This window comes from Lagopus muta, chromosome Z, assembly GCF_023343835.1.
Source record: "Lagopus muta isolate bLagMut1 chromosome Z, bLagMut1 primary, whole genome shotgun sequence".
NCBI classification, from domain to species: Eukaryota; Metazoa; Chordata; class Aves; order Galliformes; family Phasianidae; genus Lagopus; species Lagopus muta.
Genome location: NC_064472.1, coordinates 50,497,091 through 50,511,239, shown reverse-complemented (window position 1 = coordinate 50,511,239; position 14,149 = coordinate 50,497,091). Strand labels below are relative to the sequence as shown.

At 40.1% G+C, this 14,149-nt stretch overlaps 1 protein-coding gene across 3 annotated transcripts in view; it reads left to right on the top strand.

The window, feature by feature from the left end:
• MCC (MCC regulator of WNT signaling pathway) overlaps positions 1–14,149 on the top strand; it is a 206,983-nt gene that overhangs the window by 15,345 nt on the left and 177,489 nt on the right. For all 3 annotated transcript variants that reach the window (XM_048931366.1, XM_048931365.1, XM_048931364.1), the window contains one exon: positions 12,477–12,688. In XM_048931366.1, coding sequence (XP_048787323.1) covers positions 12,477–12,688 — 212 coding nt within the window. The remainder of the gene's footprint in view (positions 1–12,476; positions 12,689–14,149) is intronic.

The window sequence follows — 14,149 nt, the reverse complement described above, 5'->3', positions numbered from 1 at the left end:
AGCCTGCATGTATTGCGTGTAGCTTATGCTTGTGCCTCTTGCTGAGTAAATTGCAGTGATTGTCAGTACTATTATTTCAACCTGACTCATGGCATCTCAGAAGAAAACAGAACCCAGAAAAAGAAAAATTGCGGATGAAGGAAAAAATGGACAGATTGCTACTTTTTTGTCAAGACAAATAGAATGGCGGTATGCTTGACTTGTAAGAAAAGCATGTCAGTTTTCAAAGATTACAGTTTGAAAAGACATTATGTTCAGAAACATACTGCCAAATTTGATATATAGCAAGGAACACTATATAAGGGCAAAACAGTGAACAAAGAAAATGTCTGTCATCTCAACAAAGTCTTTAAAATAGTTAAAACTCAAATGGACTCTGTTATAAAAGGTAGCTACATGGTGGCTAATTGAATGCAAAAAAAAAACAAAACAAAAAACCCACCTTTGACTGATGGTGAGTTTATTAAGCAGCGTTTGGAAATTGTGGCAAATATAATTTCTCCTGATATAATTTGTCTGCTAATAGCTATTGATGGCACCAGAGATGGTTGGTAAGAAAACGGGACTTATAAAATTAATAGAAGACAATGCAATTGCCACTGGCAACTCAACGTTTGATGAAATGTCACTGCATTATACATCACAAAAATTTATTTGTGAAAGCTATAAAAATGGGCAATGTCACGCAAATAGTCATCAAAGCTGTGAATTTTTGTAGTCCAAGGGAATGAATCATTGCCAATTCCAGGACTTCCTTAAAAGTATGGATTATGGCGACATCATTTACTTTTCCAAAGGAAGATGGCTAAGTCGGGGTAAAGTGCTAAAAAGGTCTTACAATTTGCAAAATGAAATCAAAGGGAAAATTTGTGCCAGAATGTGAAGATGAAAAATGGCTCACAGATTTTACATTTTAGATGGATTTGGCTGCTTGTTTAAATGAGCTGAACATGTGTCTTCAAAGTGAAAATCAACTTACCTGTGTTATGTTTCAAACCATAGCAGTGTTCAAAATGAAACTTAAATTATGGTGAGCTCAAGTTATAGCAAATAATTGTACGCATTTTTATGTTTTGGCTACACGCAGTCCTAAATTAAGTTAGAAATGTGTTCTGTTCTTTTTTTTATTCTCAGATATACTTCACACTTCTTTCTGACCAGTTTGTTTCTCTTTATTCTGGGTCTTCATGTTACTGACCTTTAATTCCTTTTTATTAGTCAGCCTCCAAGAATGTAAAGCTGTATGTGTGTTGGTTCTTAGTTTTAGTTTGTATTTTACAGGGTTCACGCTGCACTTTCTTACAGTAACTCTTTTTACACGTGTTTGTGGCTTGTCTCAGATATCACATGTTGCTTGTGTGCTTTGGATCCTTGGTGAATTCCACATATTCTTGCTTTTTAGATTGATTGCACATTTCGCTTGTCATCTCATCATCTAACGCTCTCTGGCTTTTCTTTTTGTCTTCCTAATGTAGTAGATGTGTCTCACAGCTCTTCTTACTATTTTTATCTGTCTGATCTCTGTTAATGTTTTCATAGTCATACTTGTTGTAGTTACTTACTCTGTAGTTTCTCTGCTCATTCTCCATCACTGGCTACACTGAATCTTCATAATCCTTGGGCTCAATTGCATTTCCAGACAATAAATCAGTGAATCACACAGAATCACAGAACTGTAAGGGTTGGAAGGGACCTCCGAGGATTACTGACTCCAACCCCCTGCCAACGCAGGCTCCCCACATCAGGTTGCACAGGTAGGTGTCAAGATGGGTCTTAAATATCTCATGAGAAGGAGACTCCACAACCTCCCTGGGCAGCCTGTTCCAGTGCTTCGTCACCCTCACTGTGAAAAAGTTCTTTTGCATATTGGTGTGAAACTTCTTATGCTCCAATCTATGGCCATTTCCCCTTGCCTTTGTCCCAGCAGACCATTGAAAAGAGGTTGGCCATATCCGTTTGTCTCCCACACTTCAGATATTTGTAAACATTAATAAGTTCCCCTTTCAGTATTCTTTTCTCAAGGCAGAACAGACCCATGTCACCCAGCCTTTCTTCATGGGGGAGATGCTTCAGGCCAGTTACAATCTTTGTGGCCCTATGCTGGACTCTCTCCAGGAGTTCCCTGTCTTTTTTATACCAGGGCGCCCAGAACTGGGATAGAGTACTCCAGGCTCATGAGGCCTGACCAGGACACAGTGGAGGGGGGAGATGACTTCCCTTGATCTGCTGACCGCTCTCCTTTTAAAGTAACCCAGGATCCTACTGGCTTTCTTGGCCACCAGGGCACACTGCTGGCTTATCACCAGGCTGTCACACACCAGGTCCCCCAGATCCTTCTTCGCAAAGCTCCTCTCCAGCAGGTCATCCCCACAACCTGTGCTGATACATTCCTTCCCAGGTGCAAGATACACTTGCTTTTGTTAAACCTCATCTGATTTCTAACTGAAATCACCTCCAGCAGCTATATTGGATAGCATTTCAAAACCAAGGTGACCTCTAATATCTTTTTTTTAATTAGGAATGGTGTATATTCCTTAGCTCATATATTTAATTACCTTCACCTCCTTTCTTATATTCGTTGTTCTTTTAGTGCTGTTGCTGTTCCATTTTTGTGTTTGCTGTCTACCATTTGGCTGCTAGACATTTCTTGTCAGCTTGGGCTTTAAATCTTTCTTTCTTGGACAGATTGGCTTAATAATTATGTTTTATGGTAATGAAAAGATTGGGCTTAAACTTGACCAGGGGAAGGTCTTGTAGTACAGTCTCAAAATGTATCCCATAAAGAAATCTTGTTAATTGCTGTCCTAAACTCATATGACAAACATTCAAATTCGGTAATGCATCCAGTTCAACCTCTTTTTCCTATTGTCTAGCATCTTGTTGTATGAAAGTAATTTAATACATTTTGCAATTGATTAATGAATATTTCTCTTCATATATATGTTTTTAAAGTTAAGTCTTGAATAACTCCAAGTTTCTTGCCTTGCTCTATTCTGTTTTGTGCTTATGAAGCCTGACCTTTAAGCCTACAGGGACTTCATGGTTTCTGTACTTGTCCTGCACTGACTTTTGCAGTCTTAAAGACATCATGATTGGAGGACATATGGAGACATTCTCTTACGTAAAGCAAAAAGAGAATGGGAGAAAATAACAACGAGGATTCACAATGCATCAGATTTTTAATTCGTTGTAAAAGTAAACCATTGTGGCAGCATTATCCAAGATGTTCTACAGATACTTTTTTAAGTAGGCAGGGAAACACTGCTGTCATGTATCTCTCTGATACATTACAATGCACTGGGTATGAACGTAATGAGAGCCAAGGAATAATGCAGTCAAGCTTGAATTATGATTTATATTTACTCCCATGTCCTTCATGTCCTCAAGAGCTCATGCATGTAGTCTTCTAGTAATCAAAGAGTATTATATTGAGCAGCTTACTACTGCTTTCTACACATTGTTTAAAACTGGAGAAATTATAAATGCGGAGATTCAAATATATAAACTTTGCAAGTTTTGTATGTTTGTGCATTTATTCTGACAGGGAACACTTCTGTCATAACCGTTACTTTCAAAGGTAGTTTATAGGACTTTTCCTGAGATTTTTTTCTACATAATGTCTTAGAGGTATTTTCCAACCTTAATAATTCTATGATTCTAATACATCGGATTCTGGTATTCCCTGAAAACTTTATTGTGTATCTATATGGGATGCATAAACTACACAGAAACTACACAGATTCAAAGTTAATTTGACTGTCACTGTGCAGCAGGGGTCCTGGTGATCTGAAGCAGACAATACAGTTTCTCTGATAGATACACACCATACTGCAAGTTGGGATGGTACAGAGATTACCACTCAGGCAGCGTTTTGTGTAGGCTTTTTTTGTAGCTGCTCACAGACTCTTTACAAAGAATGTGAAAATGTAGGAATATATCTATACAAAGAACATTATCTTTGTAACCTCCAATTATTGCAGTATTAAGTAAATAACTGGAGAAGAAAAGTCCTAAGAAATAATTTCTGATAAATTACTGTTGAACTTCTTTGTCTCACCTATCAGTTATTAGTGTTGATAAGGATATTACAGTACATTTGTCCACAAATGTTTCTTCTCCTGTACAGAAGAAAGGTATCTTGGTAACTATCTTAGTTTTGGTCAAGGTACAGGACTCATCATATTTGTGCTCATGAAACCAAACCTGCATCCATGTCTAAAAAAGAAAATGTAGGATTAGATTTGAAATTTTAACATTTTATTCAAATGCATGAAAAAGGACACTTTTAAATTATTAGAATGTTTTTTGCCACTGCTTGTGTATCAGGGCTGTTAATAATACAGTTATCACACTATTAAAGTCAGCGAGTGCTTTAATTTGCAAATGCTAACCAGTGATTTTTCTATAGATGAAACTGAAAGTAAACTCTGTTAATTTAATATTCTTCAAACATTATTTAAAAATTGTTAAATATGTATAATTTCTGAAGGTGTTGCTGGGCACTTGCAATGATTGTATGCTAACCTGACTTCTTAATATATCACTTCGGTAGGGAATACAAGAAAAATGTCAGCTACTACCAGATCCTTGGGAAATGTTTCAGTTATGGAGACTGAAAAGCCATAATAGTTATATTAAATCTGTTGAATAGTCTGCCCAGAGATGGAATTCAATTGCTAGTCAAAGGAGCCCCTGTAATACACCTGAACTATACCTCTAATGATTTAAGGCAGGAAATGACTTAAACAGCTGTGGCTTTTGTCAGGTTGTTTGATATTAATGGTTTTACATGTATTTTTACAAGTAAAAGCTAGAATTGGAATTGTTTGTATTATTTATTATTGTTCATGTTAGCTAGCTATTTGCAGGTAATTAGCAAATTACTGTTTTTGCTTTTTTTTTTTTTTTTTTCCTCCATAAGAAAGATGACCTATTCTAGTACCTCTTTTTTCTGACGGTGAATAAGAAATGACACTGTTCATTAGTAAATTTGTCCTTTAGACAAGTGTGGAATTTCCAGTCCCACTGAGAGCTACATATTCTAGATAAATAGTTATAGATAATGGAGTCTGCAGTCTTTAGCCATTGGTTAGTCATCAGAATTAATTCATAGTCAAATCCCCTGTTCTATTTATTGAAAATTTGATTTCTTTCTTAAGATTTTGGATAGTTTTTATACTTGGTAAAACACGTAATACAGTGGGGGAAAAAATAATAAACTAAAGGCTGAAGAAATAGATGCTAGCATTACTTGAGGAAGTGAGACTGAAGGTTAAGTCTTGAGATATTCTAATTTCTTTAAAAAGTACCGCTGTTATATCTTACAGTGAATCTGGCAGTGCGGAATTCCAGAATTGTTAAATTCTGAATTTTTAAATGTTGAGGATACTGGTGTGATTAGATTTTGTGATTAACTGAAAAAATGCAGTGGTAGAAATTGAAAATGTTATAACTAGTTTTCAGGGACCGGAACTAGTCCTGGAACTCAGGAACAAAAGTAAAGATTATGGTCTTTGGAAGAGGTGCTAAGCAATTTATGAAGATAACAAATACATAGTGAAGTTGTGCAGGGAGAAAATGAGAAAGGCCAAAGCCCAACTGAACTTAGCCACTAAGGTGAAAGACAACAATAAGTATTTATTTCCTTATTGTTATATAATATCACAGAGTCACGGAAACACCAAGGTTGCAAAAGACCCACAGGATCATCCAGTCCAACCATCCACCGATCACCAATAGCTCTCACTAAACCATGTCCCTCAACACAGCATCCTATTTGCATTAAAAAGAGCGTGTCCAGCAGGTCGAGGGAGGTGATCCTCCCCCTCTACTCTGCCCTGGTAAGGCCTCACCTGGAGTACTGCGTCCAGTTCTGGGCTCCCCAGTACAAAAAAGACAGGGATCTCTTGGAAAGAGTCCAGCGGAGGGCCACAAAAATGGTGAAGGGCCTGGAGCATCTCTCCTATGAAGAAAGGCTGAGTGAACTGGGTCGGTTCAGCCTTGAGAAAAGAAGACTGAGAGGGGACCTGATCCAGGTCTATAAATATCTAAGGTGTGGGGGGCAGAATGGCGAGGCCAGACTCTTTTCAGTGGTGAGTGGAGACAGGACAAGGGGAAACGGCTGGAAACTGCAGCATAGGAAGTTCTGCACAAACATGCGCAAGAACTTCTTTACAGTGAGGGTGACGGAGCACTGGAACAGGCTGCCCAGGAGGTGGTGGAGTCTCCTTCTCTGGAGATGTTCAAGACCTGCCTGGATGCCGACCTGTGCGACCTGGTGTAGGGAACCTGCTTTGGCAGGGGGTTGGACTCGATGATCTCTGGAGGTCCCTTCCAGCCCCTACAATTCTGTGATTCTGTGATTCACTGATCTTAACACTCGTTGAACACCGCCGGGGTCGGTGAGTGAGGTTGGTAGGAGAACAAAACTTTTAGGGCCTGTGAGTGTTCTCATAACTGACTTGAATGCAGGACTTGAAGGCGTACTAAGCAAGTTTGTGGATAACACTAACTTGGGATGAGCCGCTGGCTCCCTTATGACAACTTTCTGAGAGATCTTGACAAATTGGAGGACCGGGCAGTTGGCAAAAGCATTCATGGGATCACAGAATCACCAAGGTTGGAAAAGACCCACAGGATCATCCAGTCCAACCATCCACCGATCACCAATAGCTCTCACTAAACCATGTCCCTCAACACCTCTTAACACTGCTTGAACACCGCCGGGGCCGGTGACTCCACCACCTCCCTGGGCAGCCCATTCCAGTGCCTGACCACTCTTTCAGAGAAGTAGTATTTCCTAACATCCAGCCTAAATCTCCCCTGGTGCAACTTGAGGCCACTCCCTCTAGTCCTATCACCAGCTACACGAGACAAGAGGCCGACTGCCAGCTCATTACAGCCTCCCTTCAGGTAGTTATAGAGAGTGATGAGATCTGCTGGAGCCTCCTCTTCTCCAGACTGAACAATCCCAGCTCCTTCAGCCGCTCCTCATAAGGCCTGTGCTCCAGACCCCTCACCAGTTTCACTGTCCTTCTCTGGACACGTTCCAGGGCCTCAATGTCTTTCTTGCAGTGAGGGGCCCAAAACTGGACACAGCACTTGAGATGCAGCCTCACCAGAGCTGAATACAGCGGACAATCACTGCCCTGCTCCTGCTGGCAGCACTGTTCCTGATGCAAGCCAGGATGCCATTGGCCTTCTTGGCCACCTGGGCACACAGCTGGCTGATGTTCAGCTGTGCATCAATGAAATAATATTTATTTATTGTTGTTATCATATTAATTTTACTTAATTTATCTATTATATAAATATATCACCAGTAAGAGGAAGGCTAGGGAGAATCTCCATCCCTTGTTGGATGCAGAGGGGAACACAGTGACGAAAATCAGGATAAGGCTGAGGTACTTAATGCCTTCTTTGCCTCAATCTTTACTAGTTGCTCCCTGGGTACACAACCTGAAAGCTGGATGCTCACAAGTCCATGGGGCCTGATGGGACCCTAGAGTGCTGAGAGAGTTGGCAGATGTGGTCGCCAAGACATTCTCCATCATCCTTCAATAGTCCTGGGTAACAGGCTGTCCTGGTGGACTGGAGACTGGCAAATGTGACACCTCATCTTCAGAAAGGGCCAGAAATATGATCCTGGTAGCTACAGAGCTATCTGTCTCACCTTGATGCCGGGAAAGGTTATAGAAAAGATAATCTCAGGAGCCATCGTGGGTCAATTAGAGGTCAACCAGGAGATCAGGCCCAGTCAGCATGGGTTCATGAATGGTAGATCCTGTTTGACAAACCTGATTTTGTTCTATGACAAGGTGACTTGCTTAGTGGGTGAAGATAAGGCTGTTGATGTGGACAGCCTGGACTTTGACACTGTCCCCCACAATGTTCTCATAGTGAAGCTGCCTGCCCATGGTTTGGATGGGCATATACTCTGCTGGGTGAAACACTGGCTGGATGGCTGGGCCAAAAGGGTTATAATCAATGGAGTTAAATCCAGCTGGAGGCCAGTCATGAGTGATGTCCCCCAGGGCTTGGTAATGGGGCCACTTCTATTTAACATCTTTATTAACGATCTAGATGAGGAGATTGAATGCACCCTCTAAGTTTGTAGACAACACCAAGTTGGGAGAGAGTGTTGGTCTGCCTGAGGGGAGCAAGGCACTACAGAGGGACCTGGATAGACTGGATCGATGGGCCAAGGTGAACTGTATGAGTTTCAATAGGACCAAGTGTCGGGTCCTCCATTTTGTTCACAACAACACCAGGCAACCCTATGGGCTTGGGGAGGAGTGGATGGAAATTGCCTTATGGAAAGAGACCTTGGTGTACTGATGGACAATTGGCTTAACACAAGCCAGCAGAGTACCCAGGAGGCCAAGTAGGCATGCTGGTCATGGTGTGGTGAGCAGGACCAGAAATAGGGAAGTAATGTGCCCTTGTACTCAGCACTGGTGAGGCCCCACCTCAAGTACTGTGTTCAGTTTTGGGCACCTCAATACAGAAAGGACATTGAGGTGCTGGGGCAGGTCCAAAGAAGGGCAACAAGGCTTGTGTGGGGCTTGGAGAGTATGCCCTATGAGGAGAGATTGAAGGAATTGGGGCTGTTTACTCTGGGGAAAAGGGGGCTGAGGGGAGACCTTACAGCTCTCTTTAAATACCTGAAAGGTGATTGCAGGGAGAGCGGGGTTGGTCTCTTCTCACTGGAGACAGCTAACAGGACAAAGGGAAATGGCCTCAAGTCATGCCAGTGGAGGTTTAGATTGGATATGAAGATAAACTTCATTACAGAAAGAGTCGTTAAGCACTAGAATAGGCTCCCCAGGGGGGTGGTGGTTGAGTCACCATCCCTTAAGTGTTTAAAAACCATTTGGATTTGATGCTCAGGGACATGATTTAGTGGTAGGTTGTTAGAGTTAGGGTAGCATGGTTAGGTTTTGGTGGGTTATCTTGAAGGTCTTTTCCAACCTGAGCAATTGAATTCTATGATTCTGTAACACAGGAGTGTCAAATTGTGAGCAAACTGCATCTAAACCTCTGTGTGAGCATTCAGCATGCATTAACAAACATAAATGGAGAACAAACATAAATGAAGAATATTTTACAAGGTTTCAGCTACAAGACCATTCTTGTCTATTCTAAATTTTTTTTGTATACTTAAAGGTATGAAATAATTTTTAATCTTTCAGTCAAATCTTGACTTTGCTTTACATCTCTTCTATTTTCATGCCATACATATTGTTATGTAAAATCATTTATTTCATATTGATGAATATTTTTTGTGATCTCTGTAATGCTGTGAAACTTTCAGATTGTGTATAATTTAAAATGCTGCTTAAGCTTTTTTTGATGTATGTTCACTTTTCTTGTCACTGTCTGGGTTTGTTTTCTTTGAGGCATTCAGAAGGTACTAAATATAAATAAAAATTATCAAAGGTATTTTTCTGGTCTTGATAAGGCCTTTCCATTTTAGAGCAAAACTGGTTTAGTTCAGTTTCCCTCTTCCTTCTAATTTCTTGAAATAGATTTCTCCGATGCCTTATTAATCAGGGTGGAGTATAGCTGTGGCTAGTTCGCATAGAGGTTGTTATCTTCCAATCCTAAGGTGAAAGAGGTAATAGAGTGTAACACAATATTTTTGTCAGTTTTCATCAGGCCAAATACAAGTATAGCGAGAGGAACAAGAACTTGATAGTGATCCAACAGGCCCAACCTGATTCCTCAGAATTTAGTGCACCAATTGAATTAAAGATTAGCAACAACAAAAACAAAAAACAACTGAAAAATAGACTTTAAAGTCAAATAATAATTTTCGAATAGAGAAAGATTAAGTTAATGACAAGTTTGAACATGAAATGAAATGTAAGTGAAAGAAGAAAATCTCCTCGCTGATTACCTTATTATGCTTTTCGAGATGATCAGGTTTGTGAAATGAGATGGTAGATGGATCTCCAGAAATTGTTTCATATGTGTGCTGAAGTATGAAGAAAGTGTTGAAAGCAAATTATTTGGCATTTGATAACAAAATCATTGGCTTATTGAAATACTTTTTGAGACCGAGGCTAACACATGAACAGAGATTAATTCAGTCTTTATCCACTGAATCACCAGACTCCAGAACTAAATTTCTCCCAGAAATATTGAGCTGTGTTCAGTGCATACATAAATTAAATCTTTATTATCTTAGTTGCTCAGAAGTGTTTAAGTAACTAAATGCCACTGATACCTAATGGAAAATTGTGATCAGATATTTGGTCTTGGCTGTTAAGACTGTACGCAGTGAAGCGTAACTACATGAACTTGAGCCCTTTCACACTTGTAGAATGGTACATGGTCACCTATCTTCATTTTTGCCATTTGCAAGCTGAGACACATTAGAGAAGCTGTTTCAGAATAATCTCACAATATTTCACTTTTCCTGATATACTGGATCCTTCAGTGCCATAATATCTTGATACTTCTATGTGAGCAGAAGAGCTCTAGGCCCATCAGCACAGCTTGATTAAGTTATCCTTCACCAAACCAAAAAAACATTGCTGTGGTCTGTTGGACACCTGCTTCTTATTGCTAGATATGAGACTTCTACACAAAATATTGATTACTGGAAGAGGGAATGCCATTTTTCTTTGAGATCTGCACACTGAAATGATGTCAACACAAGAACATAGCTCTGTGTGACATTATGGAGAGTTTTGCAGATCGTGAGACATCGAACCTAGTGAACCCTGAGTAAGGTGGAATAGAATTTTTAGAACAGATCTTTCAAGTTAGGAGTACAGGCTTAAGCCTGTAAGAAAGATGGGTTAAAATTACAGTCATAGTACTGTAAATATACATATCTGTGTTTGTCATTCCTTAGAGCCTCATCAATCAGTGTATCCAACCGCAGGCAGTGCAGTCTATGAAGGCCTCTGGGGTCTTCAGCAGTGCTAATATTGTTAATTCACTGAATATGAGAGCTCTTTTACTGGCCATTGTCCTTTAAGTAATCAAAATTTACAGTGCACTCTGTTACTATACTCTGTTAGTGCCATATTTAACTCAGTAAAAAGAAGTGTGATACAACAAGCCGTCAATTTATGGCCGTCTTCTGTATTCCTATCTTGGAGATAACAGAACTGATTCCCCATCTCCCTCAGGCTCTTGAGGAATCTCTGTTCTTCAGTTATGTTGGTTGCAGGTGTTTTGGTATACTGTATACAGTAGCCACAAGAGGGCAGAGATGTGTAGCACTGTACTTAGTACACACCACGTAATGAATCTGTGTTTTGAGTGTTGAACTATTGGTAATGATGTCTCAGTTCAATTATGTTGGACAGGTTGCAGCATGTTGTCTTAGATAATTTACAGCTGATGCATACTTTCAGTGTAAAAGTAAGCAAATTAATTTTTTATTGTTATCTGTGCTGTGATAATGAATCATATTAATTGTATTAGTAGAAAGTGTAATTCTTTCTTTCATGTTTTGTTGTACTTAAATGCCCAGGGACTAGTGCATTCTCTTTACATTAAGTGAGGAAAACCACCTCTGAGTTTCTTAAGACAGTTTGTTAGTTATGACTGCTTTGCAGGGGAGTAAGGATGTTGATCTTAAGATAAATTTTGGTTGCCAGCTTGCTTCCCTTCTGGTTGCTCTTTTGCAGCTTAAAATTTTTGGGTGAGGGCGTGGGAAGGCGCTCTACTAGTTGTTAAATAGTTTATTCTTTCTCCCTAGAATTTTACCAATTAAACAATAAATAAATACTAATTAGTAAGCACTTGTTTGTAATGTTAATTTAAGACAGAAAAATAGCTATAAAATAAACTCTGCTCCCGTGAGACCCTACCTGGAGTACTGCATTACAGGTCCCTGCCTGTAACAAGGGGGTTGGAACTAGATGATCTTGAAGGTCCTTTCCAACTCAAACCATTTGATGATTCTCTTAAGCATTCATTGTCACTAGATATACAATCGTTTTCTTGCATTGATTATTAATGAAATGCTTTGTGATTCGTGCATTTTTGAAACTTGTAAGTAACAGGCAAGCCTGAGATAGTAAGGAGGTAATGCTAATGTATCAAGGTCATGAACTGTACAAATAGAGTATTTATATGTTGTGTTGTTATTCTATTAAAAAGAAGTTAAGAATTACAGTTTTCCTCTTGTTCTCTAATGCCGTTCTTAACCATGACAGAATTGCTGACACTTCTTCCTTATGTGGTCCTTAGCTATTATAAATTTCACTATTTACTTTTTTTTTTACCCTTCACTAAATAATGCTTTCCAGATGTTTTTGTTTTTTCTTTGGTTCTTTTAATATGGCATATATCTGTGCACTGACTGGTTCTTTTTCCTCTCTCTAGTACTGTCAGTGTGTGTAAGACCGGGCAAAAGAGCTGTTTGCTTGTTTTCTTTCTGGGAAGGCAAGCTGGCTGATTGATGAGTTCTCTATACACAGCCTATATTACAACGATTTTTAATTTCTGCATTTTAGGTGCCTTATCAGGAGCCAGAGAAAGCTGGGAGTATGATTCAGGAGCAAGAGATCTTCAGAGTCCAGACCTTCAGAGTCATTTTACCCTACAGAAGATATTGGAGAATGGTGGAAGCAATGTGGCTAAACAAGCTGCTCTGCAGAAGCTTCTATCTCAGGCCTCGAATTATAGCAGCTCTGTTGGAGGAAACTACTTGGAACTTGCCAATACTGTAAGTACATTTTTCCTTTCAAGTCCCATAGATTATTTGTTCTTGTTATTCTATACATATAGAAGCGTGTTAATTCAGCCTTTGGACAGTCACGGAAACAATGTCAGGCTGCCGGTGCATTTCATTTACAAGAAAGCGAATGTGATTTTAGCAAGTGGTGGTGTATAATATTTCCAAAACTCATAGAATTGAGTGAAAAAGGATAGTAGTCATTGAGAAACCATGTTCAAGTTCTTAAGTTACGCAGCTTAACGAAACAAGAGGTATGTGTAAAATCTTCCTACCCGTTTCTGCCAGTGACAGTACTAAACAGGAGCTATTGACAGGAGCTATTGACTTCAGGCAGAGGCCTTACAGAGGGATCGTGACAAGTTAGAGGACTGGGCAATCACCAACCACATGCATTTTAACATGGTTGAGTGCTGGATTTTGCAATTGGAATTGGGCACTTCTGGCTACGTGCTCATACTGGAGGATGAAAGTCTGGAGAGCAGCTCCATGGAAAGGAATCTGAGAGTTCTGGTTGAGGACAAGCTGTATGGAAGCCAGCACCATGCCATGGCAGCCCAAGGGGCCAACTGTATCCTGGGTTGCACCAGACCCAGCTCTGCCACCAGGACGGGAGGTGTTGTCTGCTCTGCACTGTGCAGCTTCACCTCTTCACCACATGTCTCAGTATAAAGAAGGACACGGAACTGTTAGACTGAATCCAAAGGAGGACTGCAAAGATAGAGAAGGGTCTGGAAGGGAAGACGTATGAGGAGACATCTTTGGGTTTTGTAGTTCAGCGCAGAGGAGGCCAAGGGGAGCCCTCATGGCGGCTGCAGCTCCTCACAGGGAGCAGAGGGCAGCGCTGAGCTCTGCTCCCCGTGACAGCGACAGGGCCTGAGGGAACGGCATAGAGCTGTGCCAGGGGAGGGGAAGGGAGGATGTTAGGGAAAGGTTTTTTGTCAGAGGGCAGCGGGCGCAGCCCTGAGCTGCTTGAGTTCAGGATCTGTTTGCACAACCCTCTCAGGCAAAGGGTTTGAATTTTGGGTGGTCCTGTGTGGAGCCATGAGCTGGACTTGATTGATGGTCTTTGTGGGTTCCTCTCAACATAGATTATTCTGTGATTCTCTTAATTCATTTTTTTTATTCTGGACATCAGATTGTTGAGAAACATTATGTAGAAAAATTCTTCCCATGTTTTTTTTTTTAAAACTCTTTGTTGCTCCCTTATGCTTTCTATTTCTATACACAAGAACTATTCTTTGTTATGTAAAGATATGCAAATGTTGTACATGCAAGGCATTGTTCTTGGCTTCTCCATCAATATATTTGGATCAAATTCATATTTTAGTTCTAAGTGAGGCTTGTAATAAAAGACCGTTTTGTACAATGGTCCTGATTTATGCTGCACAGAATTTTAAGTGGAGAAGTAAAACATGAAAGAGAAAAGGTTTTGTTTTTGAAGTGATTGCT